Source organism: Moschus berezovskii, chromosome 15, assembly GCF_049115385.1.
Source record: "Moschus berezovskii isolate FMDL1 chromosome 15, NW_MosBer_1.0, whole genome shotgun sequence".
Lineage (NCBI taxonomy): Eukaryota > Metazoa > Chordata > Mammalia > Artiodactyla > Moschidae > Moschus > Moschus berezovskii.
In genome coordinates, this window is record NC_142474.1 from 65,009,595 (window position 1) to 65,032,528 (window position 22,934).

Sequence of the window (22,934 nt, forward strand, 5' to 3'; positions counted from 1 at the left end):
ACCCACTCCAGTGTTCTTGCCTGGAGAATCCCAGGGACGGGGGAGCCTGGTGGGCTGCTGTCTATGGGGTCACACAGAGTTGGACACGACTGAAGTGACTTAGCAGCAGCAGCAGCAGCAGAACACTTCCTAACACCATACACCAAAATAAACTCAAAATGGATAAGAGAGCTAAATGTAAGACCAGAAACTGTATGCTCTTTTTATTCCCCACTTTTCTTCCACCTCCTCAGCCAACATGACTGCTGTCAAGGCTCTTTAAAGAAGGTATTTTGTACCTTCTGCACAGTGTATGTGTGCCCCTCTCCTTCACTAAGTTTAACAAGATTAATACCTTTAGTATGAAGGCAAACTACCAGGTTTCTTTTGCTACTGGGAATAGTGATCCTATGGCTCTCTCTCTCTCTCTTTTTTTTTTTTTTTTTTGGTTAAAACATACCTCTCAGTAGCTCATTGTCTGTCCCAGGAGCAAATTTAGAGCTAATAGTAGTTAGTGGGTACAGCTCGACATGCAGGGTCTCCCACAGCTTTACATCCCATCACTAGTGGACCATAAGCAGTAGCACACAAATTGCCGCCCTAGCTTTCTCAGAGCCCCTCTGGTGAATCTGATTGACCCAGCAGGTGTCTTGGCTAATGAATCAAGGTCTAGAGAAAAGAAACTGTTCTCCCTCAGAACTGAAAAGCCTAAAGAAATACAATTGCACTGTCCTAGGGCAACCTGTGTGGTCTGCTAGCCCTGTCCAAAACACACTGGCCTGGCTGTCACAGTGCCTCAGGTTCTGCTCAGACTCTTGCTAATGCTCCTGTGGTACCCTCCCCCACCTCACCCCGGAAGGCTCCACAGATTGACTAAGCACATCCCAAAATGTACCATCCCAAAGTGTGCCTTCTGAAAGGTTTTGAGCTTCATTTACCCTGCTTGCTGCTCCAGTTTGAGAGAGAGATACCAGTTTTTGAGTTGGCCAATTAAAATAGCAAGCCAAACTAAAAGTAACAAACGTTTACTCACTTACTGCAATAGTTCAAGCAGGAAAGGGCCCAAGCTATAGCCATGTTCTGTTTCCCCACTTGGAACAGCAGTAGGTGAGGGTTAGATGTATTGATACCAGTGCAAGACCGGTATGAGATGTAGAAGAGTCTCATCTCACAGCTGAAGGAGCACCAGACAGAAGACTCTTGCTATTTTCTGGGTCCTCTGAAACATCTTGAATGCTGAATCGGGACTGCGAAAAGTTTCTTCCGTCCCTCCTCCCGTAGGCAATGCAGCCAATGGCAGTGCTGGAATAGTCATCAGGTCCACCCCTACCACCGCCACTCCGAGGCTTCCAGTTGATGGTGACTGAGCTAAGCCTTCAGTGTGCTTAAGAGAGTGGTGGGAAGGGAGGGCCATGTCCATGACTGCAGCTACTCCAGCGGCTGCAGTGCACTAGCTGTGCATCAGGTCTCTGTGAATTAAAATTCTTTTCCCCATGGTACGTGCTGCACGTGTGCAAAGCTACTTCAGTTGTGTCCAACTCTTTGTGACCCCATGGACTGTAGCCTGCCAGGCTCCTCTGTCCAGGGAACTCCCCAGGCAAGAATCCTGGAGTGGATTGCCATGCCCTCCTCCATGGAATCTTCCCAACCCAGGGATTGAAGCTGTGTCCTTTTTGTCTCCTGTATTGGCAAGAGGATTTTTTCCCACTAGCACCACCTGGGAAGCCCCAAAGTTAACTCCAAGTAATGCCTTTATAGTTGTCTGATTTTGCCTGAAAGATCACATATAAGATCTAGACTGGAGTCAGGTTTCTTAAGTATGTTCACATTTTTACATATGTACTTACACATACATACATATTTTTATACACATACATTAACATGTATACCTATATATGTGTATATAAACCTACATAGACATGTTTAGAATTCATGATAAATCTTAGAAATCTTCTATTCTGCTTCACCCCCTCAGGACTTGTTCTGCCTTCTTTCATTTCATGTGTGTATTTCCTTTCTAAGGGGCTTCCCTGATAGCTCAGTGGGTAAAGAATCCTCCTGCAGTGCAGGAGACACAGGAAATGCAGGTTTCATCCCTGGGTCAGAAAGATCCCCTGGAGAAGGAAATGACAACCCACTCCAGTATTCTTGCCTGAAAAATTCTTTGGGCAGAGGAGCCTGATGGGCTACAGTCCAAAGAGTCAGACACAACTGAATGACTTAGCATGCATGCACATACTCTGTGACTGTTCTCTCTAAATAATGCATTTACTCATTTGTTAGACTTTGAAAATTATTTTGAAATTGTTTTGCCTATTCGTATGGAAAAAAAAAGCCTACTGGAAATATTTTGTCATGTGTTGACAATCTCTTGTCAGGCTTCTGCCCAGGAATGAGGGTATATGTCAATATTGTATTGATGAGTTACTTGCATTAGTACTTTTTTTTCAGTAGGTTAATTTCTTTAAGTTTACTTTCAGATATAGTTTCTCTTTTTTTGTTTTAATTTTATTTTTGAAACATGTGGAACCTGAACTTTTTTCCAAAAGTAAATACTATTGCAAAAAGTATACTTAAAGGAGTACCATTTCTTCCTCAGTTTGCTCCCTTGCATCCTGTAGGTAACCAGTTACAATTTTTTCTATTTCACTTGTGTGTCATTTTATAAAGGTGACTATCGCTGTAATTCTCTCCCTTCTTCTTTCTTATTTCCTTTTTTCCCCATCTTCCTTATCTGAAAGGTACTATACATTTCTCCTTTTTTTTTTTTCTCTCTCAATATTATCTCTTTGAAATCCCTCCAAGTCAGTTTATAGACATTCATTTGATTCCTTTTACATCTTTACATACATCTGATGGTGCCATATTATTTAGCATAATTTACAAAGTTTATGGGATTTCCCTGATAGCTCAGTTGGTAAAGAATCTCCTGCAATGCAGGAGACCTCAGTTCGATTCCTGGGTCGGGAAGATCCCATGGACTCATGGGGTCGCAAAGAGTCAGACATGACTGAACGACTTTTACTTCACTTCACAAAGTTTATAGTGCATATATTAGCTTGTTTATCCAATTTCCCATGCATGAACATTTATATGCAGTTACAAATAATACTGTAATTAGCAAATAGTACTGGTCCCATCACTTCATGGGAAATAGATGGAAAAACAGTGGAAGCAGTGTCAGACTTTATTTTTTTGGGCTCCAAAATCACTGCAGATGCTGATTGCAGCCATGAAATTAAAAGACGCTTACTCCTTGGAAGGAAAGTTATGACCAACCTTAAAGGTCTGTCTAATCAAGGCTATGGTTTTTCCTGTGGTCATGTATGGATGTGAGAGTTGGACTGTGAAGAGAGCTGATCGCCGAAGAATTAATGCTTTTGAACTGTGGTGTTGGAGAAGACTCTTGAGAGTCCCTTGGACTGCAAGGAGATCCAACCAGTCCATTCTAAGGGAGATCAGTCCTGGGTGTTCATTGGAAGGACTGATGCTAAAGCTGAAACTGCAATACTTTGGCCACATCATGTGACGAGTTGACTCACTGGAAAAGACTCTGATGCTGGGAAAGGTTGGGGGCGGGAGGAGAAGGGGACAACAGAGAATGAGATGGCTGGATGGCATCACCGACTCTGTGGACATGAGTTTGAGTGAACTCTGGGAGTTGGTGATGGACAGGGAGGCCTGGCGTGCTGTGATTCATGGGGTCACGGAGAGTCGGACACGACTGAGCAACTGAACTGAACTGAACACATGTGTTTTGTTGGTTGGTCTCTGAAGTCTATGTAATCTATAAAATATAAATAAACTAAGAGAAACAGAGACAAATACAAACTATGTATAATGCCTGGAAATATTTATAAGATAATGAGAAAGATTCAAAACACATCTATTAAAACTCCTCTCACAGTGTTATCAGATCTAGCATTATGGTAACTTCACTATAACTTCAGAAAAATTAGAATATTTGTTTGCTTACTATGAATTTGATATGTAGAGATTTCATAGTAGATGTATTTTTCTATTCAGTGGGCTAACTATATCTCTCTTGTAGCTCAGGAAAAAATATCAGATGCAAATCTTATGCATGACCATCAAGAATCAATGTCAAAAAGCCAAATGACAGTAAAGCAGCAAAAAGAGAAAAAACACAGTAAGTATACTAACTACAGATAACTTGAAATTATTTAAAATTAATTACAGCCAAAGATCTTATTCTTTGCTTCATAAATTGTATGTGTATACATATATATAGTAGATATTTTATACTTTGGCCTAATGTATAAATATCCTAAGATAACTAGAGGATAAAAACTAAAGTTGTGAAATACTTGGTCAGTATTTCTGATTGTAATATTTTTCTTAATCATGGGTCATGCACTCAGTATCCACTAAACCAATAAAAGGCACATAATTGTCTTCAGGAGGTGTGTACCTTTCACCCAACTCCAGGAAGTTAGACATAGAGAGTGCCAGATTAATCCCCTGTCCTGTGGAATTGCCATCTTCCGAAGACTAACTGATGAACAGAGAAGTGCTGAGAATTTTATCTCAAAATCAGATCAGAAGTTTCAAGGGAAAATGTGACTGGGAACGTTTTTTTGTTTGCCTCCAGACCATCCTTTTAGTTGAGATCCTTTCACATGCAGGTGTTTTTTCTGAAACTTAGTAGATGGTTGCAATCAGGGCCCATGAGGGGAATGTAAGAGTGCCAGTAGCAGAATAGTTCCACAGAGTCTGGGGGGCTCTCATTTGTTGTGACTTACAGGACAAATTTTGGAAGATATCTCCTCTAGAATGATGTGTACTGCCCTTTCCCCAAGGTCCTTGTCCATGCTCCTGTTAATGACCCTGCTATGCTGCTAAGCATGGTCAACATAGCATCTGGTCTTGTGGGATAGTACACATGCCAGGATGCACCATGAGGATGAGGATGTCAACAATAGTGTGGAAGCCCAGTGCTCCATCTGGGAATGGGGCTTCTTCCTGCTCATGGCCTTATGCAAGGACATTAAAGTTATATTGCAAACTTTTAAGCAAAAAGCAAACTGATCATATCATCTGTGTGGACAGAGACATTGAAGGAGCATTTGCAACATGAATTCCTTCATACCTATTTCCCTCAGCTGGGGCAAGAGCCTCTAGGACAGTCACAATGTCAGGAAAGGCCAGTGTCCTGATCTGCACCACAGCACTAAGCTCTAGTACAGTGATAGTTCTATAGTCCAGTCCAGGCATGCAAGGCTCTTTGCATAGGTTTACTTAGTTAAACTGAATGGAGAAATAATCTCACAGAGACATTTGCCTTACTGAAAGTCAGCAAAGATGGCTAGCATTTGTTTTTCCTTTGCTTAGTAGTTGATCTGGAGACATGTCTCTAGGCACTGGTAGTCTGGTAGGTTTGCATTCTTCCATGTGCCCCACTGAAATGATCCTGAGTGCAGCAGTGCTCATCATGGCTTGGGGCTTATGTGAGTTCAAGTTCACATAGAAAATACATCTGTACTAATGATATATTCAGTGTTTCCTAGGTGGCACAAGTGGTAAAGAACCTGTCTGACAATGCAGGAGATGCAAGATCTGCAGATTCATTCCCTGGATTGGGAAGATCCCCTGGAGGAGGGCATGGGAACCCACTCCAGTATTCTTGCCTGGAGAATGCCACAGACAGAGGAGCCTGGCAGGCTACAGTTCATGGGGTTGCAAAGAGTCGGATATGACTGAAGCAATTTAGCATGCATGAAATTATGTGTTCAGCAGTGGGAGCTATGAAATAGAAGTTTATGATGCCTAAAGGCATTACTTGTGTTCCTTTCATCCTGGTGTCAGAGTTGTGGAGATAATAGTCCTTGGTAAACTAGAAGCCAATCTTGGGGACTAGAATCCCTAATCCTGCTTATTTTGAAAAGCCAAGTATTCTGGGTAAAAATAGAGTTGTCAGATTCCTCTTAAGGTCACTGAAGGGATCATGTTATTAGTAATAAGTTAATCACTATTTTGAGTCTCATGGGGCTGTGTTGGCCACCATGGCTCACTTCTTGGCACAAGATGTGTGCTGGAGAGTCCATCCATCCCTTCCTTGAGCCTCTATTGCTGGGTAACTAGACAATGTTTCCAGTGGCAAGGAGCTCACCATGTGTGGGCAGAAGTTTTCGGAAACTAAGTGTCAGCCAGAAGAGGAAGGAGTTTGTCTTTGTGTTTGTGTCTTTTCTTCCTCATCCCCTCCCTTGACCTCCTTGGACACAGTGGCCCCTGTCAGGAAACTCAGGACCAGGGCTTCTGTTGAGACACAACCAGCAAGGTGTCTGTTTCCCTCACTAAATTAACAAGAGTAGCTCCTTCACAGTGGTGTCTATAGTATAGTCCCCTCAGGTTGCTCGTCAAGTGAAACTGAGAAACCTGGATTCTTTTTCATTAGACTTGAATCTCAGAAACTGGCTTTATCACGGCGTATCCATCATTGTCAGAAAGGCATGAGAGCAAATAGTAGTTACAGGGTATGGCTTAGTCAGCCATGTCTGTAAGGATTCTTGTGATCCAGTATATTGTTTTTGATTTATATTCTTGTTTTTAAAATAAGGATCTTTCATCATCTTTTTTTTTTCAAATTTCCTTTCTTCTTTCTTTCCTTCTTTCTTTCTTAAACCATATTTGGTATTCTCTCTTTTAGGTTTTTTCCCCCCATTAAGCACTGTATCCTTGGAGATGCTTCCCAATCATTTCATCAGGATCTTTATCATTCCTTTTATACTTGTTTGTATAGCTCCATGTGCACATTGCACCCTACAGTCTATATTTTTATACTTTACATATGATACTTTAGCCTAACAGTCTCCTATGCTTTATGTTTAAGTGGTTTTAATATTTTACAATTACAAATATTATGCTATGAATAACCTTGTACATATGTATTTTCTTTGTTTGGCCTGTTGAATTATATTAACTAAAAATATTGAGGTAACTCAGAAAATGAGAAACTTAATATAAAACACACTTGAATTCCATGAGTATTATTTTTATGGTAAAGTATCTTTCACACACAGTCATTAAGACTCTTCTCAAAGTTTTCATAGAAGACTTCACAATATGGTGATTTTCTCCTTAACTTCATAAAAATGAGATAACTGCTGCTGTTTTCATTTTATAAATTATAAGCTAAACATTTCACAGTAGATCTTTATTTTCATTTAGTTGACTAAATTCTTCTCTTTTTGTAGTTCAAGATGAAGTACCAGATGGAAATCATGTGCTTGACCATCAAGAGTCAATGTCAGAATCAGAGATTCAAGTGAAGAAAGAAAGCTTTCACCCAGGGGAAAGATTTACTAGTAAGTGCAAAAACTACAGAAAAATTTATATTGTTGTAAATTAAACTCATTAGATGTTTTTATTTTGGTTTATAAAAATGTTTTTGTTGAGCATATATTCATATTGAAATATTTCACTTTGGCTAAAATCAGATACCATGAGATACCTAGAGAGAAAAGCAGAAATACTGATATCATTTGATAGAAATTTTTGTCCTTAAGAGTATTTTGTGACCAGAAGATGAATGGCCCAACGCCCAGGAGCAGGTGAATACCTATCTCTCCAAAGTAGTGTGCCTTTCAGCCAGCTCCCAGTAGTTATAACTACAGAAGCCCAGTGGATGCCTCTACCCATGATAGGGCCCTTGTGCCATAGTCTCCATTAGCAAAGAGATGTTTTGGAGATCGGTAAATCAAGCATCTGATGAAGGTCAGGAGGCCTGTTGGAGGGCCTTTTGGACACTCTCTTGGTTGTATCCTCACTAAAATGAAGCAGCCTCTCTGGTAACCACATAGATTGGTTTCATCAAGGATTCTCTATGGGCAAATGAGAATGCAGGTTGTCAAAGGGTTGCACTATTTGCTGGGCCCAATTATTTGTCAGAGTTGAATCACCCAAGTTTGGTAGTCTTGTCCTCTGAAATGAGAATTCATGCCCCTTAGAGATCATGCCCAGGAATTTCACTATGGTATCAGGTAACTAAGTGTGTGTATTAATGGTTCAGCCAGGAGCCACTGGTAGATCCACACAATATCTAGTCCTTGTTGGGTGGTGTCCTTTGTGGTGGGAGGGCTAGCTGTGTGAAAACTAATCCTCCCTATAGGAGCAAGCCACTTACAATTGGTGACCTCTTCCCTGTAGCTCAAACGGTAAAGAATCTGCCTGCGAGGCAGGAGACCAGGGTTCATTCCCTGGGTTGGGAAGTTCCTCTGGAGAAGGGAATGGCAATCCACTATTCTTGCCTGGAGAATTCCATGGACAGAGAAACCTGGCAGGCTACAGTCCATGGGCTCTCAAAGAGTCAGACATGACTGAGCGACTAACACAGTTCTACACATAGACACAGTCACTAATAACAGATATTTGAGCAGTGTGGTGCCTACGTGTAGGACAGGACAGCTCAAGTAGCTAGAGTTCTGAAACAGCATTGGTACAATTACGCATTTGCTTAATCCTGTAATGCTTCTCAAATGGTTTCAGAATAGCTCTGAATATACCATTACAAAAACAAACCAAGTTATAAAATGACTGCATGACTTGTCTGTTGTTCACCTCCCCCCAAATCACCCCACTTCCATGTCCAAGACAGGGTTTTTAGTAAATACTGGCTTGAGGAATTACTGCTTTTATTCTCCCTGCAGTTTCAATTCTTTCAGTTCAGTTCAGTTCAGTCGCTCAGTCCTGTCCGACTCTCCGCGACCCCATGAATCACAGCACGCCAGGCCTCCCTGTCCATCACCAACTCCCGCAGTACACTCAAACTCATGTCCACAGAGTCGGTGATGCCATCCAACCATCTCATTCTCAGTCGTCCCCTTCTCCTCCCGCCCCCAACCTTTCCCAGCATCAGAGTCTTTTCCAGTGAGTCAACTCTTCGCATGAGGTGGCCAAAGTATTGCAGTTTCAGCTTCAGCATTTTTTCTTTCCATTCCATCTTGTTATTTGTTTTGGCCTAATTTTTATTTTGAAATACATAGAGCATGAAACTACTTCCAAAAGTTAACAGTATACAAAGCAGTATGCTGAGAGGCTTCTCAGTCTTCCCTCTCTTCTTGTAGATATCTATGTGCATCGTTTTGTAATAGTTTTCCTGTCTTTTCTCTATTTTTTGTCTCTCCTTTATTTTTTCTCATTTTTGTTTTATTACCCAGTGTTTGCATTATTAGTTTTCCCCTTCCAGTTTTCTTTACTTAATATTATTTCTAGAGATCACTCCAAGTCATTATATAGAGTTCAGTTTCACTCAGAGTATAGTACTGTTTGTATATACAAAACAGTATAGCTGTTTGTACCACAGTATTTACCATAATTTATATTATACCACAGTGTGTAATGCATACCTTAATTTAACTAATTCTCTCCTTTAATATTTTATGGTTTTGAATATTTTGCACTTCTAAGTACTGAGTTGGCCAGAAAATCTGTTCAGATTTTTCCATAACATCTTACATAAAGACCGGACTGAACTTTCTGGCAAACCCAATACATTGTACATGAATAACTGTGTACACATTCATTTGTATTTTTTATTCTATGAACATGTGTCGGCATAAGTTATAAATAACTTATGAAATCAAGAGACATATATATATATGTGTATTATTATATAATAATTATTTTATATATATATATGACTTGAACCCAGGTCTCCCTCATTGTAGACAGACGCTTTACCATCTGAGCCACCAGGGAAGTCCATATATATGTACCTGTATGTGTATTATTATATGATGTCTAGAAATATTATTGAAACACCTTCTTTGAGGTATACCAATTAAAAATGTTCCCATAAAAACTGCAGTGAGGGATCACCTCACACCGGTCAGAATGGCCATCATCAATACATCTACAAACAATAAATGCTGAAGAGGGTGTGGAAAAAGGGAACCATCTCGCACTGTTGGTGGGAATGTAAATTCATACAGCCACTGTGGAGAACAGTATGCTGCTGCCGCTACTGCTAAGTCACTTCAGTTGTGTCCGACTCTGTGCGACCCCATAGACAGCAGCCCACCAGGCTCCCCTGTCCCTGGGATTCTCCAGGCAAGATCACGGGAGTGAGTTGCCATTTCCTTCTCCAATGCATGAAAGTGAAAAGTGAAAGTGAAGTCGCTCAGTCGTGTCCGACTCTTCACGACCCCATGGCCTGCAGCCCATGAGGCTCCTCCATCCATGGGATTTACCAGGCAAGAGTACTGGAGTGGGGTGCCATTGCCTTCTCTAGTGGAGAATAGTATAGAGGTTCCTTATAAAACTAGGAATAGAGCTACCATATTACCCAGAAATCCCACTCTTGGGCATATACCCTGAGGAAACCATAATTGAAAAAGACATATGTACCCTAATGTTCATTGCAACACTATTTATAATAGCTTCTTGCCTGGAGGATCCCCATGGACAGAGGAGCCTGGTGGACTACAGTGCATGGTGTCACAAAGAGTCAGATACAACAGAGCAACTAAGCACAGCACAGAAGATGGTAGCCACCTAGATGTCCATTGATACATGAATGGATAAAAAAGGTGGTGGTACATGAATACAGTGGCCATAAAACCAGATATGGAACAGCGGACTGGTTCACAATTGGGAAAGGAATACATCGAGGCTGTACCTTGTCATCCTGCTTATTTAACTTATATACAGAATGCATCATGCAAAACGCCAGGCTGGATGGCTGAAAGCTGGAATCAAGATTGCTGGGAAAAGTAACAACCTCAGTTATGCAAATGATACCACTCTAATGGCAGAAAGCAAAGAGAAACTAAAGAGCCTCTTGATGAAAGTGAAAGAGTAAAAAAGCTGGCTTAAAACTCAGCATTCAAAAAACTAAGATCAAGGCATCCAGTCCTATCACTTCATGGCAAATAAATGGGAAAAAGTGAAAACAGTGTCAGATTCCATTTTCTTGGGTTCCAAAATCAATGCAGACAGTGACTGCAGTCACAAAATTAAAAGATGCTTGCTCCTTAGAAGAAAAGCTATGACAAACCTAGACAGTGTTTTAAAAAGCAGATATCACTTTGCTGCAAAGGTCCATATAGTCAAAGCCATGTAGTAGCTATGTAGTAGCTTCTTGTACATACAGTAGTCATGTACGTACAGATGTGAGAGTTGGACCATAAAGAAGGCTGACCACCAAAGAATTGATGCTTTCCAAATTGAGGTGCTGAAGACTCTTGAGACTCTGTTGGACAGCAAGGGAGATCAAACCAGTCAATCCTAAAGGAAATCAATCCTGAATATTCATTGGAATTACTGATGCTGATGCTGAAGCTCCAGTACTTTGGCCACCTGATGGGAAGAGCTGACTCATTTGAAAAGACCCTGATGCTTGGAAAAATTGTAGGCGGGAGGAGAAGGAGACAACAGAGAAAGAGATGGTTGTATGGCATCACTGACTCAACGGACATGAGTTTGAGCAAACTCTGAAAAATAGTGAAGGACAGGGAAGCCTGAATGCTGCAGTCCATGGGATTACAAAGAGTTGCACATGACTTAGCAACTGAACAACAAAAACATGGAGGGATATGCTTATGAAAAATCATCTTATAGATTATAGGAACATCTGAAAAGTCAGGGACAAGAATTATGAGAGGCTTATGTTGGCCTTGTATTGACCAAGGAATTTGATAAAAATCCAAAAGTCAGTTAATTTGCCCCTAGTAGCTATATTTAGTGTTACCAAAGAGTTTTATTTCCATCCTAAACATTGGGGCAAAATAGCTAGAAATTAAACAACAACTTTTAATTTTGATAGAGAAACAGACCTTTCGTGAGCAGTACAATTGAATTGGTAGAATGGGTCTTACAAGCCTGGTCCAGACTCATGGGTCAGCTGTCTGTTACTATTATCTTCTCCTAGCTTAGTGATGCTTGGCTTAGTTGAAGTCAGGTGCTAGGAACAGAGGTCAAAGTCCATTCAGGTGGAGGGCCTTTTCAAAATAAGAGATGTGAATCTATGAATTAATGTCTTTGATTTTGGCTTCATATGGATTAGTTAATAATACTTGATAAGATTTTTTTCATTGTATCTGTAAATAATCTTTTATTTGATGTCCTTTCTAATAAAATCTCTAGATTATAATTCATTATCCTTTTCATGGGAGCTCGATATAAGAGTACTTAGTATTTTTTTAAGTGTCTCAATAAAACCCTGTCAATAATGTCATATGTTTCCTTTGAACCATCACGGGTGCAAATTTCCAAAATTATTTTCCCATAAAATCATTTTCTTAAAAGCCCAGTGTGTTAAAGAATGTACATGTTGGAGTAGTGGCAGTTAGGCTTCATTAGATAGTATTTGTTTTGTTTGATCTAAACTGTATTTGTGTAGCTGGGTCAAAATTCCCTAGTTCCGTTGTTATATCTGTTTCTCTTCTTTAGTGGTTATCTCTTGAGCCTGTATAAAGAAATCTTTTATTTGGTTATCAAGGTTAATGGAGAGAAGTGGACATTTTCAAGACTGGACAGGATTAATATTTAAAACTGCCTGTTTTGTTGCAGCATCAGCAAGCTTATTTCTTTTAGCTTCTGTAGTGTCAGATTTGGAATGAGTGTTCTATTGTTTCAATAATTGCTAATTGTTTTGGCAGCTATATTACAAAAGATTTTTAAAGTTCTCCTGAGGAGGTTAAGAAGCTCATTGTTTTAATAGCATTCCAAAATTATGTGCCATTTCAAAAGTATAGTGACTGTCATATAAATATTTGTTATCCTGGTCTTTAGTTACTTTACAAGCTAGAGTTAAGAGAATTAATTTGGCTTTGTTATGTTGCCTTTGTTTCTGCTAAATAAAAGTTTTTAATTATGTCCGCTGTGGACATTATTGCATATCCAGCTCAGTAGCTGAGACTGCAATACTTTGGCCACCTCATGCAACAAGTTGACTCACTGGAAAAGACTCTGATGCTGGGAAGGGTTGGGGGCGGGAGGAGAAGGGGACGACCGAGGATGAGATGGCTGGATGGCATCACCCACTCTGTGGACTTGAGTCTGAGTGAACTCCGGGAGTTGGTGATGGACAGGGAGGCCTGGCGTGCTGTGATTCCTGGGGTCGCGGAGAGTCGGACACAACTGAGCGACTGAACTGAACTGAAGGTCCCTGTTCATCCTTTAAGTAGGACCCATCTGTAAAGTAAATTAGATCAGCCTTATCAATAAGGAGCTTACTTTATCGATAAGCATCTCAAAGATGGAGAAGCTCCATACAGTCAGCAAAAATAAAACCGGGAGCTGACTGTGGCTCAGATCATGAACTCCTTATTGCCAAATTCAGACTTAAATTGAAGAAAGTGGGGAAAACCACTAGACCATTCAGGTATGACCTAAATAAAATCCCTTATGACTATACAGTGAAAGTGAGAAATAGATTTAAGGGGCTAGATCTGATAGACAGAGTGCCTGATGAACTATGGACGGAGGTTTGTGACATTGCAAACGAGACAGGGATCAAGACCATCCCCAAGACAAAGAAATGTAAAAAAACAAAATGGCTGTCTGAGGAGGCCTTACAAACAGCCGTGAAAAGAAGAGAGGCGAAAAGCAAAGGAGAAAAGGAAAGATACACCCATTTGAATGCAGAATTTCAAAGAATAGCAAGGAGAGATAAGAAAGCCTTCCTCAGTGATCAATGCAAAGAAATAGAGGAAAACAACAAAATAGGAAAGACTAGAGATCTCTTCAAGAAAATTAGAGATACCAAGGGAACACTTCATGCAAAGATGGGCTCGATAAAGGACAGAAATGGTATGGACCTAACAGAAGCAGAAGATATTAAGAAGAGGTGGCAAGAATACACAGAAGAACTATACAAAAAAGATCTTCACAACCCAGATAATTACAAAGGTGTGATCACTCACACTCACCTAGAGTCGGACATCCTGGAATGTGAAGTCAGGTGGGCCTTAGGAAGCATCACTATGAACAAAGCTAGTGGAGGTGATGAAATTCCAGTTGAGCTATTTCAAATCCTTAAAGATGATGCTGTGAAAGTACTGCATTCAATATGCCAGCAAATTTGGAAAACTCAGCAGTGTCCATAGGACTGGAAATAGTCCATTTTCATTCCAGTCCCAAAGAAAGGCAATGCCAAAAAATGCTCAAACTACAACACAATTGCATTCATCTCACACGCTAGTAAAGTAATGCTTAAAATTCTCCAAGCCAGGCTTCAGCAATATGTGAACCATGAAATTCCATATATTCAAGCTGATTTTAGAAAAGGCAAAGGAACCAGAGATCAAATTGCCAGCATCCGCTGGATCATCGAAAAAGCAAGAGAATTCCAGAAAAACATCTATTTCTGCTTTATTGACTATGCCAAAGCCTTTGACTGTGTGGGTCACAATAAACTGTGGAAAATTCTGAAAGAGATGGGAATACCAGACCATCTGACCTGCCTCTTGAGAAATCTGTATGCAGGTCAGGAAGCAACAATTAGAACTGGACATGGAACAACAGACTGGTTCCAAACAGGAAAAGGAGTACATCAAGGCTGTATATTGTCACCCTGCTTATTTAACTTATATGCAGAGTACATCATGAGAAATGCTGGGCTGGAGGAAACACAAACTGGAATCAAGATTGCTGGGAGAAATATCAATAATCTCAGATATGCAGATGACACCACCCTTATGGCAGAAAGTGAAGAACTAAAGAGCTTCTTGATGAAAGTGAAAGAGGAGAGTGGAAAAAGTTGGCTTAAAGCTCAACATTCAGAAAACTAAGATCATGGCATTTGGTCCCATCACTTCATGGCAAATAGATGGGGAAACAGTGTAAACAGTGGCTGACTTTATTTTGGGGGGCTCCAAAATCACTGTGGATGCTGATTGAAGCCGTGAAATTAAAAGATGCTTGCTCCTTGGAAGGAAAGCTATGACCAACCTAGAGAGCATATTAAAAATCAGAGACATTACTTTGCCAACAAAGGTCCATCTTGTCAAGGCTATGGTTTTTCCATTAGTCGTGTATGGATGTGAGAATTGGACTATGAAGAAAGCTGAGCGCCAAAGAATTGATGCTTTTGAACTGTGGTGTTGGAGAAGACTCTGGAGAGTCCCTTGGACTACAAGGCGATCCAACCAGTCCATCCTAAAGGAGATCAGTCCTGGGTGTTCATTGGAAGGACTGAAATTGGAGCTGAAACTCCAATATTTGGCCACGTGATGTGAAGAGCTGACTCATTTGAAAAGACCCTGATGCTGGGAAAGATTGAGGGCAGGAGGAGAAGGAAATGACAGAGGATGAGATGGTTGGATAGCATCACTGATCAATGGTCATGAGTTTGGGTGGACTGTGGGAGTTGGTGATGGACAGGGAGGCCTGTCATGCTGCCGTTCATGTGATAGCAAAGAGTTGGACACAACTGAGCAACTGAACTGAACTGAACTTTCAATAAGGGCTTCTTGTCATTCATTTTGGGAGCAAGAATACTAATTATTACTAATAAAATGTAGTCATGCTTGTTTCCTTTCTGTAGTCCTGGAAGCAATTTCAAGGTTAAGGTCATTACATGGAACCAAGGAAGTATTAGGTGCAGAAAGCAACATTACTTCATAAGGAGTTGGTCAACTCACATAATTGCACTGTGTGGTGAAAGTTTGGAATAGATTTGCTGCATGTGGGACATAGTTAGAAAAAGACCCTATTACTATTTCTTCAGTAGCCTTACATGAGTGAACTGTTTCTGAAATAACCCTCATACAAGGCGGAAGTCCTTTTGCTACTGAATCTTTGGAGCATAAAAGCAAGTCATTCATAAGTATTTTTGTAAAAACATGAGAATAAGTTATCAATAAGATGCTAACTCTCCCAGAATGACAACAGACTCAAAAACATGGTTAAAGACCTGATTATAATGTGATTATATAGGAAATTTGGCTATTTTTGATATAGAATATTTTAAGATGATAATTGAAATTATGACTGACAGACAATATACCAGGAAATTTCAATTTTAGGAACTTCTGAATAATTTATGGAACATTTATATTAATAATATTTACTTACACAATATAACAAAATTTATTATTACTCATTTGACAATGTTTCCCATGTAATTTAATATACCAAATAAGTCTAATCAATTAAATATTTCTCTCTGAGATGTTCAGGGGCCCACTGAGCATCTCGCAGTTTGCTGGAGGTCAAAAGAACTTCATTTAAAATTTTATTTCAGAAAGATTGTCAAACAAATCAAAAGCTGTCAAAATATTTTGCCATATAGACTCATGATTCACTGTGAAATAATATTTATTCACATAATCAAAATGACATTTTCAAGGGGATGTTCAGAGAGTTATGGTAAAGAAACTTTTTAATCTGTTATCAGAAGCAGATCAGTATATCAGGACAGCTTGGTTTTCTCAATAGAGGAAAAAAGAAAATTCTAGCTTTACATAATTTTATCATTAATATTAAAATTCATTTATTACTTTAGTCTTAGCCTTGACCATGCATAAGACTGTTTTCTCAAGATTCTTTTTTAAAAGTTAATTTCTGGAAACATATGCCAGAATATATTTCTAATAGTTTCAAATGTATTTAGTCTATCTGTAATTAAGAGGTCAAAAGTAGGTTAACAAAGACTTCTTTAGTGATTAATGTTTCAGTATTTTATCTAATTAAAAATGATCTAGACATTTAGTGAATTTCTTTCATTTTATTTTATTTAGCAGAACTCTAAATTTAAAGCTTCCAAAAATCTGTAGAAATGGTTTTAGGTAGACATACCATCTTGGAGAAAGCAATGGCACCCCACTCCAGTACTCTTGCCTGGAAAATCCCATGGGTGGAGGAGCCTGGTAGGCTGCGGTCCATGGGTCGTCACTAAGAGTCAGACATGACTGAGTGACTTCACTTTTACTTTTCACTTTCATGCATTTGAGAGGGAAATGGCAACCCACTCCCGTGATCTTGCCTGGAGAATCCCAGGGACGGGGGAGCCTGGTGGGCTGCTGTCTTTGGGGTCGCACAGAGTCGGACACGACTGAAGTGACTTAGCAGCAGCAGCAGCAGACATACCATCTAATATTATTCTTAAAGAGTTCACTCAAAAGCTTATATCCCACTTTCTGTTTTTTGTTCCTTACAAAGTATCATCATTCTATTAATCACCTTGTTGTCAAATTTTATTACATAGATAATCTGAGCTTATTGAGCCTTCAAATAAGGTTTTAGGTACAATGAAAGTATTATACTTAATGTTGATGTCTCTAAAGACATGTCTATATTAATTGAATCATCAATTTAAAATTGTTTTTATTCAAAGAATAATCCTAGATCACATGATCTTTTAAAAATTTAGGCTATTTTAAGTTACTTTTACAAGTATTTGGTTTGTGAGCATTTACTTTTAAGTCAGTTAAAGAGAGCTCCTTTACAAATTAATTTTGATAATACCATCCACAGGTAGGGATATGTCATATATATGTCAATAAACATTCAGTAGTGGAAGCCATGCAAATAGAGTTCTGTGGTTGCCTGACAGGATACACTCAATGGGCTTTGACCTAGGGTGTCCTTGGTTATGGCCTCCAACGAACAACCAGAGAGAGTTGTCTTTTTCCCTCAGTATCTGGTGTTGGAGGTCATGGAGGTCATGGTCACTTCTGCACCAGGCACCGAATGACTCTAGAAATACAATATCCCTGCTCCCTACTTTGAGTTCTGACTTTGGCACACATGCTCAGATAACCACTGATGATGTTGGAATATTGACCTAATTCCTAATGTTGCTTATGGTTTAAAACTGGGAGATTTGAATAAAAGTAATGGAGGCTTCTCTGACTCATGTCAGTGTCAGTTGGAGCAGAGGGAGGAGCATTTGTATCAATATTAGTTACAGGTGCCATCACAATTTGGACTTTAGTGAGGAAGTGTGCTGGGACCCACTACTTGGCTAGGAGCTCTTTGGTAAAATGGCTGTTTATGTTCTCCTTGAGGCCCCACTGGTTAGGAACTAGACCTAGAGATTTCTTTAGGAAAATCTTTAACCAGATCATCTAGGGAGGTGTCCATTAGCATTTTTAGGTCTATTCAGTGGTCAATTAGTACTGTTTTGTTGGTAGCTAAAAATTAAAAGACGCTTGCTCCTTGGAAGGAAAGTTATGACCAACCTTGATAGTATATTAAAAAGCAGAGACATTACTTTGCCAACCAAGGTCCGTCTAGTCAAGGCAATGGTTTTTCCCGTGGTCATGTATGGATGTGAGAGTTGGACTGTGAAGAAGGCTGATCGCCGAAGAATCGATGCTTTTGAACTGTGGTGCTGGAGAAGACTCTTGAGAGTCCCTTATACTGCAAGGAGATCCAACCAGTCCATTCTAGAGGAGATCAATCCTGGATGTTCATTGGAGGGACTGATGCTAAAGCTGAAACTGCAATACTTTGGCCACCTCATGCGATGAGTTGACTCACTCGAAAAGACTCTGATGCTGGGAAAGGTTGGGGGCGGGAGGAGAAGGGGACGACAGAGAATGAGATGGCTGGATGGCATCACCGACTCGATGGACATGAGTTTGAGTGAACTCCGGGAGTTGGTGATGGACAGGGAGGCCTGGCGTGCTGTGATTCATGGGGTCGCGGAGAGTCGGACACGACTGAGCGACTGAACTGAATTGAACTGAACTGAACTGAACTTTTCCCATGCCTTGAAATTTGTCAGTCATTGTGCCGTGAACCAACAGACATCACCTTATAAGTAAGTTTAACTGAGCTCAAAAACCAGTGAAGTTGGCCTGAAGGAAACTAAATAGAACTATGAGACTTATCAGAAATGTTCTCACTCCACCTGCAACTTTAGAGACCACCAGTGTGGCTCATGGAGCCTTTAAGAACCTCTGCAAGTGATGATCCAAGTGTGTTTTTCAAGGCAAGGGGAATTCCAGTGTAAGGGCTCTTCTGTTGGAGCCAAACATGAACTCTACCAAGGAGGGGAAAAGGTCCTAGGTGTTCACGTCTCTGATCCCTCTTTTCCTCTACTTCATTGGGCAATAAGGGACTGGCACATCATACAGTGCATTCTACAGTGACAGGCCCTACAGCGTACCCTCTCCCTCACCTAGCTTAACAAAATGACTTCCTTTTCATGGAGGCAGACTACCTTAGTCACTAATGTTTCTCTAAGTTGCTAGGCAGAGCAATCCTCAGGACCTTGTATGTTTTTAACTAAAGTATGAATCTCAACAACTCACTGCCCATAGACTGTCTGTTAGTTTCAGGACATGCTAAAGCTGACAGTGGTTCCAGGGTGCAATTCAGCATGCAGGGCCTCCAAAGACTCTGAACCCATTAGTAGCTGTAAAGTTGCTTCTCTAATTTTCTCAAAGCCTTTGTGTTGAGTCTCCCCTTTACTGACTGAGGATCTTGGTAGGTGAATCAGAGGTTAAGGGGATAGACAGTTGTTCCACTTCAGAACTGAAAAGCTTATGCAAATAATCCAGGCCCAGATGATGGATTAAGATGAGGCATACAGTGGAATATTCCTCAGCCATGAAAAGCGTGAAATACTGCTATTTGCACCAACATGTGCAGACTGAGAGAGTATTAATGATACCACTTATATTTAGATTCTAAAAAATAAATGTGTATACAAAATAGGAACAGACTCACATATATAGAATGCAAACTTGTGGTTATCAGAAGGGAGATGAAGGATGGGAAGCACCATCAGGGGTTTGGGATGAACAGATACAAACTACTGTGTATAAAATAGGTAAACAACAATGATATACTATATGGCACAGGGAATTATATTCATTATCTTGTAATAACCTATAAAGAATTATAGTCTGCAAAAATAGTGAATCACTATGCTGTACACCTGAAACTAACACAATATTTTAAGTCAACTTCAATTTAATGAAAACTTTAGAAATAACACAGTTGCACTCTCCAGATCCCCATGGCATCAACTTTAGGAGAGTCATTTCCCTGCTGGCAGAGTGCTTTGTGGGTCTCTGGTAGCTCCCTCGCCACCATGTCCTGCATGCTGGTTGGTACTTCCCAAAGTGTTCCCTCCACAAAAGCACGGGGCTTCATTGACCACACGGCTCCTTGTGCTAACTTGGCAATGAGAGAAAAGAAATGCCAGTTTCTGAGTAGGTCTATTAACATAGCAACCGAACTCAAGGTTACAATGAACCATTATTCACTTACCCTCAGAGTGTAGGCTGTAGATCAGACAGGGGAGATCACCAGCCCCACTGTGTTCCCTTTCACACCATGGAAGAGCCCCTGCCAAGGGGCAGACACATCAGTGCAGACTGAGGTGAGGGGTGGTCTCCCAGCTGAGGGAAACCCAAACAAAAGGCTCCTGCCATTTTATGGATCCCAGGGCTCGGGTAGCTAGAGTTCTAAAGAGCATCAGCATGATTACTCATTTGCTCCATCCTGCAATGATTCAAACATGGTTTCAGAATAACTTTGCACATACCACTAGGACAACAGCCAAGTTTGAAAATGATCTCATGACCTGACTATGATCAACTTTCCCCTACCCACCCCACTTCCATATCCAACTGTGAGGGTTTGTATTAAATACCATATCAATGAATTACTGCTTTTATTTTGCTTTCAGCAGATTCATATCATTTACTTTTTCTTTCTATTCCATCTTCTTACGCTTATGGCTGAATTATACTTTGAAATAAATAGGGCATGAATCTACTTCCGAAAGTTAACAAATGTACAAAGAAATATTTTTACAGGCTTATCCTTCTTTTTTTAATCTTCCCTCTCATCTTGTACCCAACCAAGTACATTGATTTATGATAATTTTCCTGGGTTTCATCTATTTATTTATCTTTGCTTGTTTTTTCTCATTTCTTTTTCTGCCTTACCCAAAGTTTACATGCTAGATTTTCCCTTTTTGGTTTTTTTTTTATTGGAGGCTAATTATTTTACAATATTATATTGGTTGGTTTTGCCATACATTGACATGAATCCACCCCGGGTGTACTTAACTTTATTCCTGGAAATCCCTTCGAAAAATCCCCATAAGTCAGTATATAGAGATTAATTTCTTTCACATTAAGGTCGAGGTACAGCTGTTTGTCCCACAGTGTTTACCATAATTTATATTATAAATGAGTGGGTAATGTATACCTTAGTTTATTTAACTGAATTTTTATCCTTAGAATTTATATGGTTTAGAATATTTTACATTTACAAACTTGTTGTAATGAAGAACCATGGCCATATTCATTTGTATTTTTAGTTCAATAAGCATGTACTGGCCTATAGTATAAATAACCTAGGAAAACTTGAGACTTTATATATGTGTGTGTGTGTATGTGCATATCTAAACACACACACACATATATATAATGTCCAGAAATATTACTGAAACAGCCTCTTTATGGTATACCAGTTAAAAATGTTCTCATAATGTTTATTTCACATCTGACATTATGGCTCAGTTCAGTTCAGTTCAGCCACTCGGTCGTGTCCGACTCTTTGCAACCCCATGAATCGCAGCACACCAGGCCTCCCTGGAGTTCACTCCCAACTCCCAGAGTTCACCCAAACTCATGTGCATTGAATCAGTGATGCCATCCAGCCATCTCATTCTCTGTCTCCCCTTCTCCTCCTGCCCCCAATCCCTCCCAGCATCAGGGTCGTTTCCAATGAGTCAATTCTTCGCATGAGGTGGTCAAAGTATTGGAGTTTCAGCCTCAGCATCAGTCCTTCCAATGAACACCCAGGACTGATCTCCTTTAAGATGGACTGGTTGGATCTCCTTGCAGTCCAAGGGACTCTCAAGAGTCTTCTCCAACAGCACAGTTCAAAAGCATCAATTCTTCGGCGATCAGCTTTCTTCACAGTCCAACTCTCACATCCACACATGACCACTGGAAAAACCATAGCCTTGACTAGACGGGCCTTTTTTGGCAAAGTAATGTCTCTGCTTTTTAATATGCTATCTAGGTTGGTCATAACTTTCCTTCCAAGGAGTAAGCGTCTTTTAATTTCATGGCTGCAATCAGCACCTGCAGTGATTTTGGAGCCCCAAAAAATACAGTCTGACACTGTTTCCGCTGTTTCCCCATCTATTTCCCATGAAGGGATGGGACCCATTATGGTAATTTACTTATAAAAACTTTTGTCAAAATATGAGAAAATATGCTGTATATTGTTACAAATTTGAAATCTAGAGAATTCTTAGTAGATCCGTTTTTCTGTAAAGGAACTCAGTATATTTCTTTTATGTAGCTCATGATGATGCTCCAGACAAAACTCCTGTGCTTCAGCATCAAGAATCAGTGTCAAAACTTCCAATACAGGAAGAGAAAACTTCCAAAGGAGGGAAACACATCAGTAAGTGTAACAATTACTATTATTGCTATTTTAGTCCCTAAGTCATGTCCAGCTTTTTTGTGAACCCATGAACTGTAGCCCACCAGGCTCCTCTGTCCATAGGATTTCCCAGGCCAGAATACTAGAGTGGGTTGCCATTTCCTTCTCCAGGGGATCTTCCATACCCAGTGATTGAATCTGTGTCTCTTGCATTGGCAAGTGGATTATTTACTGCTGAGCCACCTGGGAAGCCCATAAAATTATAGCTGCCTTTAAATTTTAAAAAAATTCTCATCATATCTTTTTTCTTTAGTTCAGGAATATATGCTTTAGCATTTAATTTATAGCAATTTTACACTTTGATCTAGCTCTCTCTTGAGAGTTCCTTATACTGCAAGGAGATCCAACCAGTCCATTCTAAAGGAGATCAATCCTGGATGTTCATTGGAGGGACTGATGCTAAAGCTGAAACTGCAATACTTTGGCCACCTCATGCGACGAGTTGACTCACTGGAAAAGACTCTGATGCTGGGAAAGGTTGGGGGCAGGAGGAGAAGGGGACGACGGAGAATGAGATGGCTGGATGGCATCACCGACTCGATGGACATGAGTTTGAGTGTACTCCGGGAGTT

The 22,934-nt window shown here is 40.1% G+C and overlaps 1 protein-coding gene across 1 annotated transcript in view; it reads left to right on the forward strand.

Moving 5' to 3' along the window:
• The window catches only part of CCDC7 (coiled-coil domain containing 7), a 279,639-nt gene that overhangs the window by 135,240 nt on the left and 121,465 nt on the right, over positions 1-22,934 (forward strand). The window contains exons 22-24 of the mRNA XM_088844150.1: positions 4,031-4,129; positions 7,194-7,304; positions 22,219-22,323. Of these exons, the coding sequence (XP_088700276.1) occupies positions 4,031-4,129; positions 7,194-7,304; positions 22,219-22,323 (315 nt within the window). The remainder of the gene's footprint in view (positions 1-4,030; positions 4,130-7,193; positions 7,305-22,218; positions 22,324-22,934) is intronic.